General features: G+C 25.8%; 1 protein-coding gene across 1 annotated transcript; it reads left to right on the top strand.

The window, feature by feature from the left end:
* Positions 1–5,250: 5,250 nt before the first annotated feature.
* On the top strand, positions 5,251–16,071 carry LOC145848239 (solute carrier organic anion transporter family member 4A1-like; the record flags this gene model as incomplete). The annotated part of the gene is made up of 10 exons (XM_082953846.1): positions 5,251–5,363; positions 8,358–8,468; positions 8,579–8,854; positions 9,709–9,824; positions 10,013–10,106; positions 11,939–12,042; positions 13,944–14,102; positions 14,207–14,373; positions 15,671–15,832; positions 15,901–16,071. Coding segments are annotated over exons 1-10 (1,473 nt in total), but the record flags the coding sequence as incomplete, so codon positions are not given.
* Positions 16,072–19,012: the final 2,941 nt, after the last annotated feature.

The following is a 19,012-nucleotide window of genomic DNA, read 5'->3' on the forward strand; positions in this document are numbered from 1 at the left end:
TTTAAAGATGCACAAATTAAAAATCTATGTTGGATAAAGCCTAAAACAGCTTATTTTTATTTACATCACCAGTTACGATCAACTTTTATTGAATTTCTCGACTTGGGTACTTCTAATGGTCAATTTGCTTTAGTAGGAGGTTTATTACCAACTAGGTTAAAAATTCACTACTTTGTCTGTGATTTTTCGCTTGCAATAAGTATGATTCAAAGAAATACTACTATGTTTTTGACTGCAAATCCACTAGATCGGAAAGTTTATTTTGTTAAAGGAAGTTTAAAGACAATCGGTAAAAACGATCCAAGACTATTTTTTTACTATCTAGATTGGATGTCTGACAAAAACATAATTAAAAACAAGCTAACTGGTCTTTTCCTTCGTTTTAAAGAACTGCGATCAAGTTATATACATGTAATGGAATTAACTGATCCACGATTAGCAACCGATGTTTCCATGAATCGTTACTCGGTGTAAAAAAATAAATAACAAGTTTGAGTGTTTTGCATATAGTACAAAATAGTTAGTTATACTATTAATGAACATAATTGTTATATATATTTACTTTTTAATACGTAATTTTGAGTATCTTCAATTAATAAAAAAGAATAATTTAAATTAATTGTGTAATATGTTGTTATATTTATTTTTTCTTTAAAATGCTCAATACTCTATAGACAAAGTAGAGCAATATATATCTAACTTATAATAAATGCTGATTTACAATGTTTCTGATTTAATGCTTTATTTATCAGTTCTTCCTCAAAATTATTATTCGTTTGATTCAAATTTCACATATGTATTTAAAAACTTGAGTATTTGGCTTAATGATCAATAAGTCAAGTTTGGTAACGCATTTTACTAATTTTTTATATGTAAATAGGCCCGCTATCAGCCGAAATCGGCTATGCGTATCGTTCTAAAAAAAGTAAACACGTATAAAATAAACAAGACTAAAAACTAATACAAACACAGTAATGCAACAAAATGATAAATAAAAGAAATAGTAAATATATGAATAATAAAATAAAACATCAATAAAAAAGAATTTATTTGAAGCAATTGATTAGTTTTATTCATATAAAAATTTGATTGTACTAAAACAGTTCCCTTACTTCTTTCACTATGATAATTTGATATTGCATTTTAGATTTTTAAATTTGATTTTTATAGCTTACTATAAAATGCCCATGTAGTTTCAAGTACTCGGCCACGACAATAGTAAAGTGTATTTAAAAATGTTCTCTTTAAATTTTTATACCAAAATACTTTTTGTTTTTTATCACTTAAATATACTTTAATTTTATTTCTAAAAATTTTTTTTAAGTGGCATGTAAGCCTTTAGGAATTTTATTACTTAAAACTATATAATTTTATTAATAAAAAACATTTAAGTATAAAGGAAGCTGTTAGTAAAACTTTAAAGAAAAACGGATGTATTTATTTTTACCGATTAGCTCAAATAGCAAAATACTGTTTAGTTTATTTTTAAAACTAAAGTATAAAAAGTATTTATAAAAAGAAAATTATAACAATATTATATTTAATTAATAAACATAAGTTTTTACTTTATACTGAAAATAAACACTATGTCATAATTATAAACATTCACTATATTTTCTAATATTTTTTTTATTATAAGCTACAAAAGAAATTAATCTATGGTTGAACAAAAAAGTACTACCTTACTAAAAAAAAAGTCTAGACATGCCTGTGATACAAGACTAGACAGCTCGTTTAAATACAGGTTAAATTATAGTTTGAGACAATCTATATTTGCAGATAAACAGTGATTTTTAATTAAAAATAAAGTTACAAAACTTCTACTTGACTACTTTAAATAAGTAAACAAGAAAAAATAGATAATATTCAAGCTAAACAATAAAAACTTAGTAAATCAAAGCAAAAAAAAATCAATCTCAGATAACAGCCAAATTAAAAGCTTTATGCTTTAAATAAAGTTAAAATATTTTGAATGTTTTTTGAACACCATAAACAAATCAACGCTCAAAAATTCCGGTATTAATGAAAGTACATTATCTGCCTGCAGAAGCATACGGTGTTTTAATAGTTTGAGTTCTTTTTAGTCAATATGCCTTTGACAAGACGTCAAACTGCATTCAAAAGGTGTACGACTCGATAACCGAAAGGTTTTATCATACAACAGGTCCTAGGACCAATTATTTTGAGCGCTTTAAACAGTAAACGATAATACTTTTTGTTTAATTTAAGTATTTAAAAGTTATGCCTGATTATAATTTAAATGAAAATTAAAGTAAAAACAAGCACTTATAAGGTTGTCACACAGTGCACTAAAGTCACTTTTAATAAAAAATAGAGAATGAAAATTAGATGATATCGATGTTTAAATTCTAATGGTTTTCAAGATTATACCTTTTGTATTTTTTAACTAAATAAAGAAATGCATATTAGAACAAAAATTATCAAATTTTAAGTAGTAGCTCTCTATAATATTTTTGCTTTGTGATTTTTTAATATAAAAACAGGTATATTTTTTAATTAATATTTAGCACGTTAAATTGATATTTTGATTATTTTCTTTTTGTAAAAGCTTGTAGAGGTTTAGTATGTGTTAAATATACAATTTTGTTGATACAAAAAACACTTTCTACTTAAACAATTTAACAAAAATTTTAAAAACAAGTCCTATAATGCGCTTTCAAAGAACACATCAGCTAAAACTGTATTGAAATTATAAAATAAAATTTCTTTTTATTTTTTAAGTCTAATAAATCTGAGGACTTTTAAAGTAAACACATATTTATTTGATTCGTACGGAAACTTCCTTAATTTTCGAAGTTTTATTAAATTATCGATAAAAGAACATAAAAAAGTATAAATAAAAAAAAAATACATAAAACTACTTATTGAAATCATTAAACCAGGGGTCGGCAAACTTCGGCACAGGGGCTAAATGCAGCCTCAAATTCAAAATTTGCGGGCCGCGAGGTACTTTCAAGCTCAAAATTTTTTTTACAGTTTGTAGAAAAGTTTTTGTGATAAAAGCTTACAATTAGTCTCATATTTTAATAATTACTATTACTAGTACTCTATTTTTGTTTACTTTTCACATGTTTGGTTTAAAATGTTGTTTTTATGTTGAATTTTACAAACATTTAAAAATATCTGCAGCACTTAAAAGATTTTTACTAATACAATGTGGCCCGCGAACAATTTTTCAAGGTAAATTGGCCCACGACTTATAAAAGGCTGCCAACCTCTACATTAAACAAAGCTGTTGATAACCTTTTTAAACTATGAAAAAGTCAATAAATGCTTTTATTTTTAAGTATTTTTATGGTTTCTTATTTGACTATTGTTATTAGATTGTAAATGACATCAAATTTTTAAATGTAATAAAGTGTGAAGTGTTTTTTTTTTGCATACTTATTAGACTTTTTGTGACTAAGATAGCATTGTATAAAAACATTAAAAGTATTACTATATTTTTACTAGTTATAAACTTCTAACAGTCAAAATACTAATTCGTTGATCTGCTTCAATTCTTTTACTATAGTAATACAAATTTAAAATACAAATAACAATAAAAGATGTGCTTTAGAACTGAGTTAGACAGACTTTTTAGAAATAACATTTTTGCGATAACTTATAATTTTTATATTAATTTTTTAACTTTACGCTTAACCTAGTCTCAAAAACTAAGATTTATCAAAATAAGTTAGCTAATAATTTTTTTAAATAACGTTTAAGATTTTTGTTTGCTGAACTCTAATAACAAAGTAAGAACTGAATGCTTTTATTAAGTTTTATTATTAAAACAACTTTGTAAGGGTTTAGCTTGGTTTAAGAAACCTTGAGGTTAGCTAAGTCATAAAACTTTAAAAATTAAAAACTTTTTTGTCGGCTGCAAAATCAAAGCGCTTCTGTTTAGCTTAAGTTTTGTTTATTTTGCTTCAAAGTTAATATGATTTCTTGTTTTTAAAAGTTGCACACTTGAAAACATTTCAAAGTCTTATCTGATCTGAAATCGAACAAATTTTTTAATAGATATGTACGTAGTATAAAAAAGAAAACTGCATTGTTAACCTATAGCTAAATCTAAAACTTTGTTAGATATAACATTAATAATGGGTTGAAGTTTAACCGTTGAACGAGTAGGATTTATAGAATAGTGTATAAATAGCTTATACTTTCCATATTTGAAACCAGAAAGTTGTTTGTTTAAAATAATTTAAATCTTCACAGATAACTTAATTAGTCATTTGCTGTTTTAACCTAAGTAATGTTACAAAAAAAAATTATTTGTTAATTAAAAATGATGTTAAAATTGTAGCTTATTGATTGATAAAAAAATACGCTTAAAATATTTGGTCCTAGGACCTGGTGCACAAAGAACCTGTCGGTTATCGAGTCAGGTCGCACACCACGGATACCTTTTAACGTCTTGTCCAGGAATAAAAAAAACTAAAATGTATGTATTAAAAGTATAAGTAAAATGTCATAAAAAAGCTTAATGTATGGAAATAAAGTTAACTAACTGAATTATTTTAATTGCTTTTTAACAAAATATTAGTAATAGATATATAATATAAACCTAAGTTTTCAGCTCATAAAAAATTACCATTCATTCAGCTATACGCATTTTATATTTTTTCAAAACTATATAACAAATTTAAGAAACTATTAATTTTCGGAAAGTAAATCTAAAGCCCAGTCGATTTGCATATTTGCTAAAAGTTTTTTAAAATTATTTTTCAATACACTTATCTTTAACCCACCTTACCCAAACATTTAAAAAAAATAATCAAAAAAATTAAGTGTTAGTAGTTAAAATGAAAATAACAACAACAAATATTTTATTTTTGCTAACTCAGCCAATATTATGGTTAAGACTGAGCTTTAAGTTTATAAGCCTTATTTTTCTACTGTATCTCAGCTCAGTTGTAAAAGCTATTTCGTTAACCGAACATTAAAAATAACTTTAAAGTTTGATTGAAAAAAAAAAATTAAAAAAAATTTATAAGCATTAGAAAAAATGTATTTATAAACTTTAAACGGATTTAAACAACGCTATTAATACTACGTTACTTATGTAAACAACACTGTAATATAGTTTACACGAGTTACAAAGTCTTTGATGAAAACTTTATGTTTATAATTGTGAAGTATTTAAAATTTATAGTTTGCAGCATCATAATATCTTATCATATTTTATTCCTAATACATTTAACAAAACTCTGTAGTATAAATGTTGCAATAACAATTGGAATAATGGAAATTACAAACAAAAGTTTTGAATCGCACAGTGAGGATTATGAATCCAAAAAAGATGATAAAATAAAATTTGAAAATGAAGAAAACTTTGTTGAAGTGAAAACAGGAAGGTGTTTAAAAACCGATTACTACAATGATTATGATTTAAAAGCAATATATACAGATCTTTTATTAAGTCAATATTATATAAATAGATTTGTTTATTACCTTAGAAAATAGTTGTAAGTTTAAATATATGAAATTTTAATAAACTTATAAAAGTAGTAAATTTTATAAAACAACCATATTATCTTTTTATGTATTCTTTCTTCCATTAGATTAGTTAATATAAATTTAGATACTAATATTTTTTTTTTCTGTTTATTTTTTGACCACTAATGTAAGTTTTAACTGAAGAATCTGTAGTATACTAGTTTTAGAGGTTGTAATAGCCTATTTGTCATTTTTAACTTTTTTAAAATGGCTCAAATCCATTTAATTTTATAAGAATGTAAGTTAAATCTATTCAAATCTGAGTAATAAAATTTTGAATACTATTCTCGTCTTATAGTATATAATAATTAAATCATTTGTACACTTAATAGCTATTAAAAACCATTTTTTGATTGATTAAAGCTTTTATTAAATCTTAAATTAGTTGATTTAGTGTTGATTGAACAATAAAGAAAATATTTTATGAAGTTTGGTTTAAGGACCTGGTGTCCAAATAGAATTTATTGAACTTTAAAAAACACTCAAAATATTTGGTTCTAAGACCTGGTGTACAAAAAACCTTATGATTATCGAGTTGCACACCACAGATACCTTTTAATGTTTTGTCAAGGACAAAAAGAACCTTTGGCTATCAAGTCAATTGTATTTAAGTTTTTATTTATATTTTGCTTGAAGACACTTTGCAAGATGGTTCACTTTTGCACAAACGGTCAGTTTTGCGCAAAGATAAACTTTCTCATTAGCACAAAGACTCTTTTGCACGGGTTAAAAAACATTTTTTTAAAGTATTTTCATATTTTTTTCTTTTATATTTCTACTATCACTGTTACCCCTTATCCTTGGATTGTAACTTTTTTTTCTTTTTCTCCTTCTTTTTATTTTTATATATTTATAATTAATCTTTTTTTTTAATTTGTTTTTTTAATTTAATGTTTTTTATTTTTTACTACAGTGTTACCCCTAACCTACCCTTGGTTAGTTTTTATTTTATTATTATTATTATTTTTTTGTTTTTTTAAATATATATTTTTCCTTATTATAATTGTTAAGTTATTCACTATCACTCTTACCCCTAACCTTTACCCTTGGTTGCTATTTTTTTTATAAATGTTATTTTAATATCATTATTTCTTATTTATTCTATTCTAATGCAAAAATGACTTTTTTTGCAAAAGTGTCTTCATGCATATTTGACTTATCCCCTAAGGGCATAGAGGAGGGGAGTTCAACATTTTTTTTACAAAAAGTAATGTTGACTTTTATTTAAAAGCTTAAGATATATATATATATACACTGTAAGATACTTTCTAAGAGCATAACAATTTCAATTAATTTTTGAGATATAACAGTTTTGTGAAAAAAATAAAATACAACCGTATGAAATCAAAAGTTTTCTTGGAGTTTTGAAAAGTTCACTAAAAGTCTACCTCCTCCTTAATTTTTGAACATCTTACTTCAAATTTTCAGCAAATGTGTTTTTTGATATTACTAACTACTTGTAGGAAGCAGATTAGAAAAATACATAAAAAAATTATCAACAAAATAAAATTTTTTTTTTGTTTATTTCTTGTATGTATATTTTTCTATACAAAAATTTAAAAATCTGTTTTCCACTAGTTGTTTAAAATTTGTTAAAGATTACTCAGAAAAATTTTCAAAACAATTGCTCAAAAAATAGAGGAGATACATTTTTAGTAAAATAGTCTATTTTTGCCTTTAGTTTGCACTTCCTAAAAATAACCTTTATGAATCTATAGCTTTGATCGCTTATATCCTATTTCAACAAGTTACTCCCAATTTCAACAAGTAGTAAAAAGTAACTGGTAGCCTCATTTATTATGTTAAAAATAAGACTAAAGTTAAAAAAAAGTTTTTACCCCCATATGCCTTTAAGAAACGTTAAAAAATAGAGCCTAACTAACTCCTTTTGAAATTAAAAAATGAGTCCTTTGTACTTAGTTTAAATGAAAATTTTAATAAGTGTACATAAATTGCTACACATGAGGAGTCATAGGGCAACATAAACTACCTTGTATACAGTTTTCACTTATATTTCAACATTTTATTTTTGAATATTTAAATGACTGAATACTTTAATATTAAATACAATTGACAAAAAACATTGGCAAAAGTCTGCAGAGCAGAAGTCCGGACTTTAGTTTGCCGTGAGACAAGCTCAAGTTTAACAAAAGGGTTGATCATGCCAATTCGATCATCAGACCACAAGTTTCGGTAGACTGAGACCGGTTTTGTCCTTGTTATTATTGAAACCTGTCTCAGTCTACCGAAACTTGTGGTCTGATGATCAAATTGGCATGATCAACCCTTTTGTTAAACTTGAGCTTGTCTCACGGCAAACAAAAGTCCAGACTTCTGCTCTGCAGACTTTTGCTGATGTTTTTTGTTGATTGTACAAAAACAAGCGTACCAGATGTCTTGCCTAGTGGACAATGTTTTTAATGTTGCACGGCAAAGACAATGCTGACGTCACCGATCATTACCAGCAAAGGTTGCTTCATGTGAAAGCATGATAAACCGTTTGTAGATTGACAACTGCAAGTTTTTTGGGTGTGACTGACTGATGAGTCCTAATAAGGACGAAACCGGTCTCAGTCTACTGAAACTTGTGGTCTGATGATCGAATTGGCATGATCAACCCTTTTTTTAAATACAGTTGCAGTCAAGTTAGTATAAATTGCTCTACCCCCTATGATGTCACACCTCACACCTGTTTTTGCAGTTTGCAATTTTTTTGAGCTTGCTACTTTCCTGGTTATCAATAATGTTTGATATTAATTTTATGTGTCTTATAGATAAAATAAAGTTATAATTTATTATTCTAAATAAAATATGCAAAATTATTTTATTTAAACTTTAAAATCATTTATTAGGTTTTTAGAACGTCCCATAGTTATTTTAGTGTTGTTTTGTTGCTCTTCATTTGCCCAAGGAAGTATTATAAATGGAATATACCCGTCTGTACTTTCTACATTTGAGAAAAGGTGAATCAAATCTTTTTAAAGGATTTTTTTTAGATTAAAACTGAAAATGGTTTTATTTATTTTGATTAACTTGTTTAAATTATTTTGTAATATAGAAAATAATTTATTAGGTTCAATTTCCAAAGCTCTCACTCTGCGTTAATAGCCAGTTCGTATCACATTGGTTCTTTGATTTTTTTACCTGTGTTATCATATGTGGGTAGTTTTGGTAAAAAAAGTCTATGGGTTGGATATGGGATGGTCTGTTTTGGAATAGGAACAGTATTGTTTGCTTTGCCCCATTTCACCACTGATATACCTGCAGAATTCAACAATGTTAATGAAACATTATGTTCACTGCAAGCCTTTTCTCATAATGAAGAGTGTTCAATATCTTTAGCATACTTGTAAGCAGTTTTATATTTTAGCAATTTACTATTTCTGTTATTAATTTGTTTTATTAATTACAAAAGCGTAATTTTTTATAGTACTTTATTTTAGTACTAAAGTTTAGTTTTCATGTAAAATTTTAAGGATATATATTTGTATATAATTTAGTTGACTAATTACCAAAATATCTCACCCTTTTCTACGATTTCAACAATTATTTTAAGGCTTTTACTACTTCCTTAATAATATAAGTGCCCAAAATTTTAATGACTTGAATATATTTTGAGATAGATAGAAAAGATGAATATTTTATGAAATTGTTAATTTCTAACTTTTTAAATTTGGTCTTTCTAAAGAGACCTGTAGAACTCTGTATTTGTATCCTTATATCTAAAAAATCATAATCTTTAAAATGAGATCAACTTGTAAAAAAATGTTTTACCTCCTATGGCCTTAATATTGTTTATTTGTTTGAAAACCAATCTAGGTTTTTCATTGGACTAAGGTGTAAAAGCTTTGTTAAAGTTGTGTCATATTTGACATTGTGTTTTTATGTTTAATTTTTTTTTGCTTTGCACAAATATATACATAAAGTTTATTGAGATACAACACCTTTTGAAAGGCACAGTGATTTAAATTGAAAAAATGAAAGTAAAAAAATCAAAATTTTCATTTGATTTTAAACTTAAACTTTATTTTTAAAAACTCTATGTTTAGTTGTTTTTCGCCCATGAACGTTTTATTAAAGACTTAAAAAGTGGTATACTAAACAAAAGAAAATATTAAAAAGTTAAATTTACTTATTGTTAGGATATAGATAAAAAGGATTTCAAGTAAATTTTATATATTTTTTCTGCACATAATTTTTTAGGTCGTATTTTGTCTTGCTCAATATATTCAATGGAGGAGCGACCGCCCCTCTTTATAGTTTAGGTGTTGTTTACTTGAATGAAAACATAAAACAGCCTAAAGCAACTTTTTATGAAGGTTATATTTTCGTTCTTAAAATTATATTGGGTTGTATTTTTTAAAGATTTGATATTTTATACTTAATCTTTTATATTAAACAGTACTGTAAGTGAGTTAAGCGTAAAAATTTCAAGTTTTGTTTAGTTTCCTCACAATTAAATGTAAACTTTTTTTAAAGCCTTTTAATTTTTAAAACTACCTTTTAGGAATATTTTTTGCGTTTTCTGTTGTTGGTGTAGCTGGAGGTTACTTGCTTGGTGGGATTAGTGTTGGCGTGAAATTAGATTCTCAGACCAATGAGTAAGTATTTCAACACATGTAATTTAGTTAACTTATTTAAAACGAACAATAATATTTATTTCAAACTGACATTTGAAACTTTATAATTATATTTTATTTGAGTTAAAATCTCTTGAGTTTTTCACTAGCTTCTTTAGTACTTATTCAAAAGTTTCTAAAATTCGCCATACAATTTTATATAAATATTTTTGTTTTTGTACAGTTTGCTAAGCTTACTGTTTACTAACATAGCTAAAGCGGTGTATTTTATTTAAATATTGTAAATAAACTTCTTTTTAAGACATACAAATTGGAACTAGTTACCATAAACAAGTATTAAGATATATAAAAATAGTTATATAAATATAAAAATTAAAATTTATATAAATTAATAAATTTATTTAAAAATGCAAAACTTAAAACTATAGAACAATTCTTTCACCTTTCAGATCTTCAGATATTTTATGTTTAAAACTTTAAATGCTGAGGATTTAAATAGTTTGCACTTTAATTTTTTGAATTGTCCTCCATTTTGTATAGCTAGTTTTTTGTTAAACACTTTAAAATAAAAATAAAGTTTAAGATTAAACTGTTTAAACTAAGTTTCCAAAACAAAATCAATATGTATCAGACGGTTGAACTTTTTAAATATATCAATTCTTAGATATATTACAGCTTTAAACTGTTGTCAATTATTGATTTACAACACAAAACGTTTATTTACTAAAGTTGTAAAATGTTTAAACATATAATTAAAAATTAAAATGCTTTCGGAATTTTTTTTGTCTTGTATCCAAAGACTTTTTGACACAAAGTCAGGAAAAACAAAAAAAAAAAGACAAAAGTCAGGAAAAATGGGGGTTTTAAAAATATCAGGAAAAGTCAGGAAATTTTGTATAAACATGCTCTTTTAAGAAAGTTTATCAACACTAAAACTGCATTTTGCAAATTTTAATTTCTAAGCAATGTTGCTTTTGCAGTTTATCTTTTTATAAGTTCTAATTGAATTTTTGGAATAATTTAAAAACTTGTATGACCTTGCGTAAGTATTTACTATGTGGTAGAGAGTGAGTTTGTTTTTAGTTTTTAGGTGTTTAATTAGAATTACTTGTACAGAAAACTAATACTTTATGTATAGGGTTTTCAAACTCAGACTAATTATTTTTGTTTTTCTTTCCAGATCAGTTTATAATACTTTGGTAAATTTGTTAAACAGACATAATATTTTAATCATTTCAAAGTCAAAACGAACATATCTCAAGATTCCTCGGCTCACTAAAAAATATATCTGAATGGCTCATTAAAAATGATGATAAAATTTTTACTGCAAGTGTTATTCATCAGGTTATAACTATAGATATGGCAACCTTTGAGTTTTCAGCTAATTTTTTTTACATTTTCCAAATACTAAAAAAACACTCTGTGCTAGATTTAAGACGATTTGAAGAAACTTTCACTTTGGTGGAACTCAATTTTCTGAAGATTTTCTGAGATTTTAGCTAAAAGTTTTTTACATCTGGCAATTATCACAAAAACACACTGTTCACAATTTAAGACAATTTAAATAAAGTTTTATGGTGGTACTTCTTGATTTTGTGAACAAGAAAACTGAAAATATAAGAAAACTTACAAAAAGTGATAAGAATTACATTAAAAAAGTCAGGAAAGTTACATTGAAAAGTCAGGATTTTTTTTTCAGCTCTAAATGTGGCAACGGAATTCCGATATTTAAGAAAAGTTTTAAGCATGAAACTAATTTAGAATTGTTAAAAATTTTTATCCGTATAAGCTATTTTTGTATACCTTTTTGTTAAATAAAAAATACTCTATGACCTGTCATTTAAACTTAGCAGAACTCAAACTCAAGGAGCTTGGTGGTTAGCATATCTTCTTGCTGGGATTTTGACAATTATTTTTGCCATTCCTATTATTTTGCTACCAGAAAAAACTGTTTCACGTAAAAGCTACAGTTCTACTACCAATGACAGCAGGGAGATGAGCGTTAAGGACGCCTGGAACACTTTTAAACATTTAATGCAAAATCAAATTATAGTCATAATTAATATAGTGTCCGGTCTAGACTTTTTTACGTTTTTAGGATTGAATACGTTTCTTGCAAAATATGTTGCTTATGCTTTGCACATGACTGAATCTGAAGCTGCCTTTTTTGTTGGTTTGTTTTGTTATTGTTTAAAATTGATATTTTGTTTTTGAAATTATTTTTCTTTAAGTTAGTAAACAGTTACAATTATAAAAAGTTTAAATTTTTAAACGATATGTTGTTTAGAGAATTAAGATAATAAAATAAAAATTAGAACACAGGGCATTTTACAAAAACAAAATCTGTCTATATAATAATAATTATTGTAAGTTTATGGTCCATATGATGAATTAAACTATTATTTTTAGAAGTTAATATCAAATAAAACTCACAAATTTCCGTAATTTTGATAAAACTTTGTACTTTAGTTTAGCTAATTATTTTTAATATGTAGTGCAATAAAATGTATTTTAAATAGACAAGGATTATAAAAAATAAGAGCATAAAAGCTTTAAATGATAGTGTGTATTCACATAGTAAGTAAAATACTGTATATGTAGAATCTAATTAATATTAAACAAATCTGACTGTATTATTTGGCACCAATTATTCGAAAAGTTTCAAGTTATCCGTATCCTTCAGAATCTCGCTTTAAAAAAAGGTTTCGATTCCATATTAGTGAGTCACTGGTAAAAAATTATATATAGCTCTCTTTTAGCAGTGTTGGTAATAATTTAAACACTTTAAATTATTATTTTTAAGACCTTTGATTAATTTTATCTAAATCACAAGGCTTACTTATTTTTAAGATTGAAAATTTCAAGGTTATTTGTAGTTCCTAAAACATTTCTTTCATCGAACTCCTATTCAATATTTATTAGACATGGTTTCTTAAGTTTAGTTTGCAAGTACAGTACACTACCGCTTAAGTACGCAAATTGAACCCGACCAAAAGTGCGTACTTAGCACGGGTAGTGCGTACTTTTTGAAGACATAGTATAATATGAACTTAAGTTGTTTGTTTTCTTTCTTACATCTAGCCACCAAATAATTAAACCAAATAAACAAGTCTTTTAATTTCAAATAACATTTTATACATAATTCTAATCTGCAAAACTTTTTATTAGATTTTAAAATGATTTATTTTGTATATAAAAAGTTTCTACATAATTAATACATACTATTAATATAGAAAGTCAATGTCAGTCAATGGTATAGAAAAGAATATTAAGCCATATTTTGTTTTGTTAGAGGTAAATTACAAAAGTACCAAACTACATTGTGTTTACCAAACAACATTTTGAAAACATCAATGTGTGTACATCTAAATTAAGTTATGACTTAACTATGTTGTATTTGTAGGTGTTTTAGCTTTTTCATGTAGATTTATTTATTTAATAGCATTACAGCTCAAATATCATCATTTTTTTTCACTTTTCTGCAACCACTACATAAGTATTTAGTTTATTAACATTTAATAACAGGACTGTCACAATTTCATACCACTTAGACTACTCAGGATTACTCACCCTAGTTTAAAATTTGTGAAAGTCTTAGGCTAACTCAGCAGGTTGGCCATTCTACCTTTCTCGATAAGTGCGTACTTAAGGCGTGATGCGTACCAAAAAAAGTGCGTACTTAAGCGGTAGTCTACTGTACTGATGTTTTAAAACTACCTGTGAATAAATTTAATCGAGTACAAATTACATACGATGTATTTCATTAAATATACAATTTAGTTGATTATAAAAACTAGATTATAATATTTTTTTTTTGACTTTTATTAGCTGTTATAATGAATAATTTTATTGTTTTAGGTATTATATTAGTTACTGGAGGCGTTAGTGGTCAAGTTACTGGTGGGTGGATTGGATCTAAAGTTATTGAGGTTAAAAATTGCATTAAATACATATTTGCCTTCACAATACTTGCTGCTTTTTTTTCAGCTGTACTACTAATAAGAAGCAAACCCAAAGGTATGTTAAAACAATTTAGCTAAAATATAACAAAAAAAGTTTTCTTAATAAATATAGTTATAGTTTTTAATTGAAATATAACTACAAGTATATACAAATTTTAGATGTTGCTGGGTTTACCAAACCATATCCTTTAGTTGATGATGAGTTTTGCTTCAACGCTAATTGCAACTGTGACCTGAACTCATACAATCCTGTTTGTGGCTCAGATGGAGTTGAGTATCTCACACCCTGTCAGGCTGGTTGCTCTTCTTATCAAAATGAAAATAAGGTAAGATGTTTTCAAATCAAGCAAAATCTAGTTATAATGTTTTAAGGGCATAGGGGGGGGGTAAACACCCTTTTTTGGTTTTTGATCTTATTTTATATAGTTTTTACTAAGCTACAAGATGCTTTTTACAAATTAAAAAAGTTCAAAATAGTTTTTGAGATATAGCCGGTCAAAATCGGAGCCAACAATAGGTTCCTTATGGGAGGCGCAAACTAAAACGGCAAAAATAGACTATTTCACTAAAAATCTATGTCCTCCTACGTTTTTTGAGATAACTACTTCAAACTTTCAGGAAATGTTCCTTGATATATTTAGAAAATTCTTTTGGAAGGAATTTTTGAAAAATAAAAAATAAAAATTTTATATAAAAAATAAACAAAAAAAAACATTTTTGTTTTTTTATTATAAAATTTTATTTTTAATTTTTTTAAATTCTGTTCCAATAGAATTTTCTAAATACTGCAAGGAACATTTTCTGAAAATTTGAGGTAGTTATCTCAAAAAACGTAGGAGGAGATAGATTTTTAGTAATTTCTAGTTATTTGCCGTTTTAGTTTGCGCCTCCCATAAGGATCCTATTGTTGTCTCCGACTTTGACCGGCTATATCTCAAAAATTATTTTGAATTTTTTAAATCTGTAAAAAGTATCTTGTAGCTTAGTAAAAGCTATATAAAATAAGATCAAAAACCAAAAAAGGGTGTTTACCCCCCTATGCCCTTAAAATAATTCATTAAATAGATTTTAGACTTTTACCGTACGTTTTGAAATACTTTTGAGGTTTATCTATCAAAGTTGTAATTATATATATATATATAATATTAGAATCATTTATTATTTTACTTAATACTGTTTTTCATATACTCCTTTTACTATACTTATTTATCTGTTTTAAAAGTATTCAGCAAGTGTTTAAATCTCTTTTATACCAGCAAATATAATCTTAAAATCATGTAGAATGTTTAGTCGAATCTTCAAAAAAATGTTTTCTAGACTCTAAGGATTCATAAATTCGTAAATGTTTAACGCTTTTTTTCTACATTAAAAATGTATACAGAATGTATACAGAATATTTTTTTTTAAAGTCAGATAATAAACTTTAAATTATCAAGTAGATAAATAATAATTAATCTATATATTTTATATGTATTTTTCATAATTATTTGCACCAAGTTTTTCGATTAATTTAGACTTTTTGAAAAATGTAATTAGTTTCAAGTGTTATTTACCAGTTGTGTTTATTGTAGACGTTTTCCAATTGTTCATGTTTATACGAATCTCACACGACCGCCAAGTCAGGTTTTATGCAATCACAGTGTCGGCTTTTCACTCCGCTTCGTTGTGCTCGTTCTCGTCTTCTGCTTCATATTCTGCGTTTTCATGGGTAAAGTTCTGCAGATTCAAATTGTGTTCAGTCAGATTCAAGATGAACGGCTGCATTCTTTTGGTCTCGGAATCCAAGTTAGTTTCAAGTCAAGCTTCAATTAAGCTGTTGTAATATTTTAATTTAAACTATTGTTTTGTGCCAGTGGTTTTTCATCCGAATGTTTGGATCGATACCCGGCCCGTTGTTCTACGGTTGGGTGACAACAAACGCGTGCATGCTGACGGAAAACCAGTGCGGAAGGGACGGAGTTTGTAGATTGTACGATGAAAAGTCCCTATCACTAAACATGTTCTTGTTGTGCGCTGTCGAGAGGGTTTGTTTTTTTTTTACAGCATAATTATATAAGTTGTCCGTAAAGTAAAAAAGCGTAAGTTAAATTGCTACCTAATTGTTTTTAGATTAGTAACTTCAATATTAGTGGTTTAGAAGTTAGAAACGTAGATGATATTAAATGAAGTTTTTTAATATTTTTTTGGTTTCATTTTATATATTTTTGGCTAATTTAGATAGTTAGTAACTACTTTTAGTGTACGATCTAAAAATAAGATAACTTTAACCATATAAGATTATTTATTCTAATAAAAAAAGTAGTAATAAAATTTTTAGTGTGCACATATCTATTTTTCAGTAACTAACAGTGCACAGCTTTTAGAGATTTTAAGAATTACTGTTCTAGGAAATTAAAATTTATTTAAAAATAAATTTATCCTTATGATTTTTGAGCTAAAAACCTCCAATTTATAAGGCATACTCCTTAAACCAGGGGTCAACAAACTCGTGATGTACTTTTTACTTTCAGCTAAAAACGTACTTTTAAAAATCAATAAATAATATTTTTAAATAAATGTGGCCCGCTAGCATCAACTTATTCTAGACAATTTAGCACGCGGCTTATAAAATGCTGCCGATCTCTGCCTTAAATTGTATATTTAGATATTTTAACATTCTAAAAATAAAAAGTATTAGACCAGACTAATAAAAAACAGGAACATTTTTCTTAACAAATTAAAGGGTATGATGAGGCGCTTTTTTTTAGTGTGTACATTTTTTTTTGCACAATGTTACCATTTTAAAGATCTTCAACTTAGCTAACAGTTGCTTTTTACCATTTCTTATAATAAAAACTTGTTTTTGAGATTAAAGGGTACAAAGTTGGAGAAAAATTGGATTCTTGTGTAAGGGCGAAGTTAAAAAGGCAAAAACAGACTATTTTATTAAAAATATATTTTCTACAGTTTTTAAGCAATCTTTCTTAAACATTCTAAGTTTAATATTTACTTAATAATAAACAATTTTATTGTAGAAGTTTTTAAAAGTTTATAAGTATATTTTTTAGTAAAAAAAATAAATTATAGGTTTTTTTCTCTTTTGGTCATAAATTTTTTTTTTAATGATCACAATATTATGTTTTATTATAATGCAAGGAGTATTTTTTAGAAATTCGAGGTCAATAGTTTAAAAAATGAAGGAGAAGATACACTTTTAACGATTTTTTCAAAATTCCGAGAAAATTAGCCTTGAAAATTTTGATTCCATACGGTTGTATCGGTATTTTTTATGCAAAACTGGTTATTTCTCAAAAGTTGATTGATTTCATTTTATTTCATAATAAGAAACTCATAATATATACTCTAAGCTTTCAAATAAGAGCCAATGTTATTTTATGTAAAAAAATATTGGACTCCCTATTCCCTTCTAGTATATATATATATATTAAAATTTAAAGAAAAATCAATTTAATTGATAACATTTTCTTAATTTAATGAAAATTTACTTCTAATGAAATGGTCTTTATTTATTTACCATATTTGTTAGTACTTTCTTAATTTTTTTTAACTCCATTACGTTGAACTCCTATATCGAAAATTCAAAATAAGCTGATTAATGTGTCTAATTGCTAAGATAAAAATGTTATATATATATATGTATGTAATTCAGAGTTTTCGATTACCTTGCTAAAACAAACTATTTTTTACTAAAGCTAGTAAATCTTAAAATTAGTTTTATATTTTGTAAAAAAAAAAAAACCATGTATGGTTAGTATTCTAATTTCAAATAAATGTCGGTGTTATTTTTGTAAAAAAGGCTGCTTTAAACCCCTTTCTCTGGAATTGAATTGCATTTAAAGTATAATTCTACAATTATATTAATAATTTTTAAAACTAAGGTTTGAGAAATTTAAACTTTTATAACAGTTAAAAAATGTAGGATCATTCAAATTTTTCTTTTGTTGACATAGTATATGGTTACGAAGTGCTATGTTTTGGTTATAAATTGTACTGATTAGTAATTTTTATTAGATACTTTAAGTTATTTTATTTTATTCAGGTTATCAATTTTTCATTGCTGGGTGCCTCTTTATATCTATCTAAAAATAAAAGATGTTGGTAAATTGACTCATGGCCACATGACTGAGTAAAAGTTTTGATTATTTTGTTTAGTTAAATTTTTTAGGTGTGCAATATATTTTTTAATTGTTAGATAAAAAAATTCTCATAGCAGTTTTTTTTTATGAAGGCTTATAGCTAAGCTATGTACTAGCTTGTTTTTTTATATTTAGCATAAAAAAACTACTATGAAAACTGTACTAGTGCGACAGTTTTTTAAGCATTTAAAAGTTGAAGATATTTGACATTTTTTAAAAGAAAGTCTTTAGACAATACAAGTTTAAACTTATAAATTTTTTAAAGCTAATTATACTTGTTTATTCTAACTATTGTTTAGTAATTTTAAAGTCAAATATTTAAACTTCATATACCTTGAGTAACTGTTCACCTTATTAATGATAATTTATTTGACAAAAGTTTGTGGCTAGTAATTTATTAAATAGTTATAAGTAAAAATAAATTGTATGAATGCTTATCCGTTAATAAGTTTGCATAAGATAAAATTCAAAGTCCGTATTTAGATGGGTAAGCTGTAACTTATATGATTAACTGATGGGGTTAAGCCATTTTTACGTAATTTAACATTGGTTTATATATAATAACTTATAATATTAACTATAAGTCTCATTTTAAAAGTATAAAAAACTTAAATTAATTTTGAGATGTATTTAGCTTTGTCAAAGCTTTCAATATGGACCACAGCCTTTTTTGTCTAAATTTTAACGGAAGTTTAAAAAAACAATAAAATTTATCTAATTTTTTGTTTATTGAGCTAGAGACCTCAACTTTTCTATAAACAATCCTAAAATATTTTATGAGATTCCTGATTTAAAAATATTATAAAAAATAAAACTATTAAAATAACCC

This window comes from Thalia democratica, unplaced genomic scaffold, assembly GCF_965202585.1.
Source record: "Thalia democratica unplaced genomic scaffold, ktThaDemo2.hap1.1 HAP1_SCAFFOLD_1306, whole genome shotgun sequence".
Taxonomy (NCBI): domain Eukaryota; kingdom Metazoa; phylum Chordata; class Thaliacea; order Salpida; family Salpidae; genus Thalia; species Thalia democratica.